Source organism: Chrysochloris asiatica, unplaced genomic scaffold (assembly GCF_000296735.1).
Source record: "Chrysochloris asiatica unplaced genomic scaffold, ChrAsi1.0 scaffold00048, whole genome shotgun sequence".
Classification (NCBI taxonomy): domain Eukaryota; kingdom Metazoa; phylum Chordata; class Mammalia; order Afrosoricida; family Chrysochloridae; genus Chrysochloris; species Chrysochloris asiatica.
In genome coordinates, this window is record NW_006408566.1 from 6078566 (window position 1) to 6082989 (window position 4424).

Consider the following 4424-nt stretch of genomic DNA (forward strand, 5'->3'; position numbering starts at 1 on the left):
AACTCAAGCATGACAACAGCTGTGAGGAGAGTGCAGGACTGGGCACTGTTTTGTTCTGCTGTGCACAGGATTGCTATGAGTTAGAACTGATTCAACAACACCTAACAACAACAGGATAGATTTAATGTTCACTGTTAATTAGAGAAGAAGCAGAATCTCAAATGATTCTAAGAAAAATATCCAATTATTCAATTGTGAGGATGAAATACAAGAATTCTACCAATTTCTTCAATATGAAATTGATCAAATGTGCAATCAGGATGTATTGATCATTACTGGTGATTGGAATGCAAAGGATGCAAACAAAGAGGAAGGATCAGTAGTTGGAAAATATGGCCTTAAAGAATGAGCAGTTTCATTTTCATGATGAGAAAAAAACTCCTCAGCACAACTTTCCTGGCACTTTTTTCATAATGTAGTTTTTAATTTTCTTGAAACTTCTTCCTAATAAGCCCCCTTGATTGTTCTGTGTCAACCAAGAAAATCTATCAAGGTTATCCCTTAGGAATTCCAAAACACAGTTGCCCAAACCTTCTGAGTTGTCCTCTGCCTTGAAATGATCTGGACTAACAGCTCCCCTCAGAAGTCACTGCTTTGATTGGGCCTTTCTGAAGGCATCCTAATGAGAATAAGAAGTATATTAGTGACATAACTTGTCGGCAGTCACTCACTGATCACATGTTTTAAAATGTTTTGTTTTTGCACAGTAAATTCATGTATGTAAGAACTGGAACCTTAGTAGCAGTGCTTTTTGACTTGTATTTGAGTACAAGGCACTGTGCTAGATCTTATCAGTATTTCCAAGACAAAAACAAGTACATAAAGTTGCTAAGGAGCAGTGGACCACAGATGGTAGATGCTGATTAGCAGAGGTGCATTTGATTTTCTCTCACAACCTTAGTACACAGCAAAATAGAGTAGTGAAGAAGGAAGGTATATGTGACTGGGCATGTAGCTCTGTCTGGTGGGGTCACCACACAGCGCTGTAGAGAAAAAGGAGGAGCTCTTGAATCAACACAACTCTTGTACTTTACAACTTCAACTCCATTCCAAATGGAGTTTCCTGATGGCCTCTCTGTTGCCATGAGGAAATGTCACCAAAATGCCACTTGTGAAAGAAGTGGGTGGACTGAGGTAAAGTACCACTCTGTGATTTTACTGGAAAACAGAGCCATATGAGTTGGAAGTGAAACCTTGCAAATGCTGATCTCTACCTATCGGTTAAGGTGGAAAATACCCTAGTAACCCAGGATCTAGAAGAGATTCTTGCTACCTTAACCACAAAATTCATTATTATAAGTCAGCTCTTTCATGGGAGGAGGTGGAGTGTGAGATCTTTTTGGTAGTTTGAGAAAATGACTTTCTCTAGTTTTTTGTTGTGTTTTTTTTTTTAACTCATAAGTGTACTTTTTAGTTCATTGTAAATTGTGTTGCTGTTTCCCTTTCCAATTTGCCTGTACTTTTACTAGCTCATGCTTTGAATTTTCAGAGGAGAATATCTATTTGCCTTCACATCTTTTATGTCTCTTTTAAACACAATTAAATCCCATTAGCCTGGATGCCATCAATTCAGAATTTGGGTTAAATTAGTCTGAGTTTTGAGACAAACAATTTTTAAATTTAATACAACTTGTAAACTCTGGGTGGTGGAAATAGTTATTGCAGTCAACTACTAAATGAAAAGTTGGAGGTGTGAGTCCACCCAGAGATGCCCCAGTAGAAAGAACTGGTGATCTGCTTCCAAAACACCCACCATTAGATCCTAGGAGGCACAATTTTACTCTAACATACATGGGGATTGCCATGGGATGGAATCAACTTAACAAGAACTAGTTCTGGTATTAATTGTGAAGAGATGATGCAAGAAAAGTGTATTTCTAGTCATCAGTTAAAATAATCATTCAACAAATATTTATAGATAACTTACTATGTGCCAGGCTCCATTCTAGACTTAAAAGATAGAGCTGTGAGCTACACAAAAATCCTTGCCTTCATTGAGCTTACATTCTACTACTGCAAAATGAATGAGTGAATTAACTGCTAGCTCTGGTACCCTAGTGGTTACGAATCAGACTGCCAGCCTCAGTGTCAGCAGTCCGAAACTTCCAGCTGTTCCGTGGGAGAAAGATGAGGTTTTCTGCTCCCATGAAGATTTACAGCCTCGGAAACCCTGTACAGGGTCGCTATGAGTCAGAACTGACTTCATGGCACATACAACAATAGCAACATATATATACATAAGGAGCTCTTGGTAGCATAGTGGCTATGAATCGGGCTGCAAACCGCAAGGTCAGCAGTTCGAAGTTACTAGCTGGTCTGTGGGAGAAAGATGAGGCTTTCTGCTCCGGTAAAGATTTACAGCCTCGGAAACCCTGTACAAGATCGCTATGAGTCCGAACCAACTCCACGGCCCATAACAACAACAACAACAACAAAATATATAAAGGAATGGCAACTTGGAGAGATTGAGTAAGTTGCCTAAACACTAGAAGGAGGGTAGAAGCAGGATTAAAACTGATGTCCTTTTAAGACTGTGCTGTGCTGCATAGACATTAGCACCGTGTTACATAACAATGATAAACCCAAAAACAAACCAGATGCCGTTCAGTCAATTATGACTCATGGCAAACCCACGTGTGTCAGAGTGGAAATACACTCCATAGAGTTTTCAAGACCGTGGTTTTTCAGAGGCATATCTCCAAGTCTTTCTCCCAAGGGGCACTTAAGTGTGTTTGAACCTCAACCTTTTAGTTAAGACTCAAGCACTTCAATGTTTGCACCACCTAAGGACTCTAGTAATGATCAGAAGGACAGAAATAATACAGAATGCTTTGCATCACAAGATGAATCATTAAGACCTCAAAGTAGCTTCACTGGTTATAATTAAGAAGTTGGAGATCATTAGGGTATATGTTTCATGGTTTGAAGCTAATATCTTGGATCTGTGCTGGATATAGAACAATGATTGAATTAAAGTGCAATGGCTTTTTGTTAAACTGCTGAAAGGAACCTACCTCTTTACACGCACTGTGTATTTTGTATCTAAGTAGGTGGGCTTTCCAATATTCCATGTACAAGTCATATTGCCTGAATATTCATGAATGACACAGGTTACATTAGCAGGAACATCTGGTGGATCTGAAACAATATTTATCACTTAGGAATTGCAAAAAATGAACACTGCCTCCCCCACCACCACCCCAAAAGAACCTATAAACGTCTTTACAAAATATTTAGTAGTCAATATATTTTGGGACCAATCATCTATAAAGGAGCTCTGGTAGCATAGTGGTTACAGATCGGGCTGCGAACTGCAAGGTCAGCAATTCGAAATTATCAGCTGTTCCTTGGGAGAAAGATGAGGCTTTCTGCTCCCGTAAAGATTTACAGCCTCTGAAACCCTGTGCAGGGTTGCTGAGTTGGAACTGACTCCACAGCACAGAACAACAACAACTCATCTATAGGAGTCCCGGTGTGACACTGTGGGTTAATCCACTAGACTGCAAAGTCAGCTTGAACCTCAAGGTCAGTGGTTCAAGCTCACTAGCTGCTTCTTAGAAACTCTATAAAGGGTTACTAAGGGTCAGAACCAACTCTAAGGCACTTAATAACAACAACAACTCATCTATCAATTTGTTGTATCGTGGTGGTATGCCTGTTGCTATGATGCTGGAGGAGTCCTGGTGTGTGGCTGTAGGATAAGCACAGGACAGCTAACCGCAAGATCAGTGGTTCAAAAACACCAGTTGCTCCTTGGAAAGCCTATACAGGGTCCCCATGAATTGGAACTGACTCAGTTGCATGTAACAATAGCAACAGCATGATGCTTATAGCTATGCCCTCAGTTTCTCAAATACCAGCAAGGTTACTTTGGTGGACAGGTTTCAGTGGAGCTTCCAGAGCAAACCAGAGTAGGAAGAAAGGCCTGATGAGCTGCTTCTGAAATTTAGTCAAATGAAAAACCACAATAGAATACTTTCTGGTATAGTGCTAGAAGATGAATCTTTTACTTTGGAAGGCATTCAAAATATGCAAAAACTGTAACAATGGACTTGAACATACCAATAATCAAGAATACAATGCAGAACCAGGCAACATTATACATACACGGAGCTCTGGTGTGGTGCTGTGGGTTAATGTGCCAGACTGCAAAGCAGTTTGAACTGCAAGGTCGGTAGTTCAAGCTCACCAGCTGCTCCTCGGAAACCCTATACAGGGTCACTATGAGTCGGAACTGACTCAATGACACTTAAAAACAACAACAATATGCTATGTAGTGTTAAACACATGGTCACTATAAAGGAGCTCTGGTAGCATAGTGGTTACGGATTGGGCTGTGAACCACAAGGTCAGCAGTTCGAAACTACCAGCTGTTCCGCAGGAGAAAGATGAGGCTTTCTGCTCCCGTAAAGATTTACAGCCTC

At 40.4% G+C, this 4424-nt stretch overlaps 1 protein-coding gene across 1 annotated transcript in view; it reads right to left on the reverse strand.

Annotated features, from left to right (window-relative positions):
• The window catches only part of IL23R (interleukin 23 receptor), a 142540-nt gene that overhangs the window by 96367 nt on the left and 41749 nt on the right, over nt 1-4424 (reverse strand). Inside the window, exon 3 of the mRNA XM_006862496.1 lies at nt 3015-3138. Within this exon, the coding sequence (XP_006862558.1) occupies nt 3015-3138 (124 nt within the window). The remainder of the gene's footprint in view (nt 1-3014; nt 3139-4424) is intronic.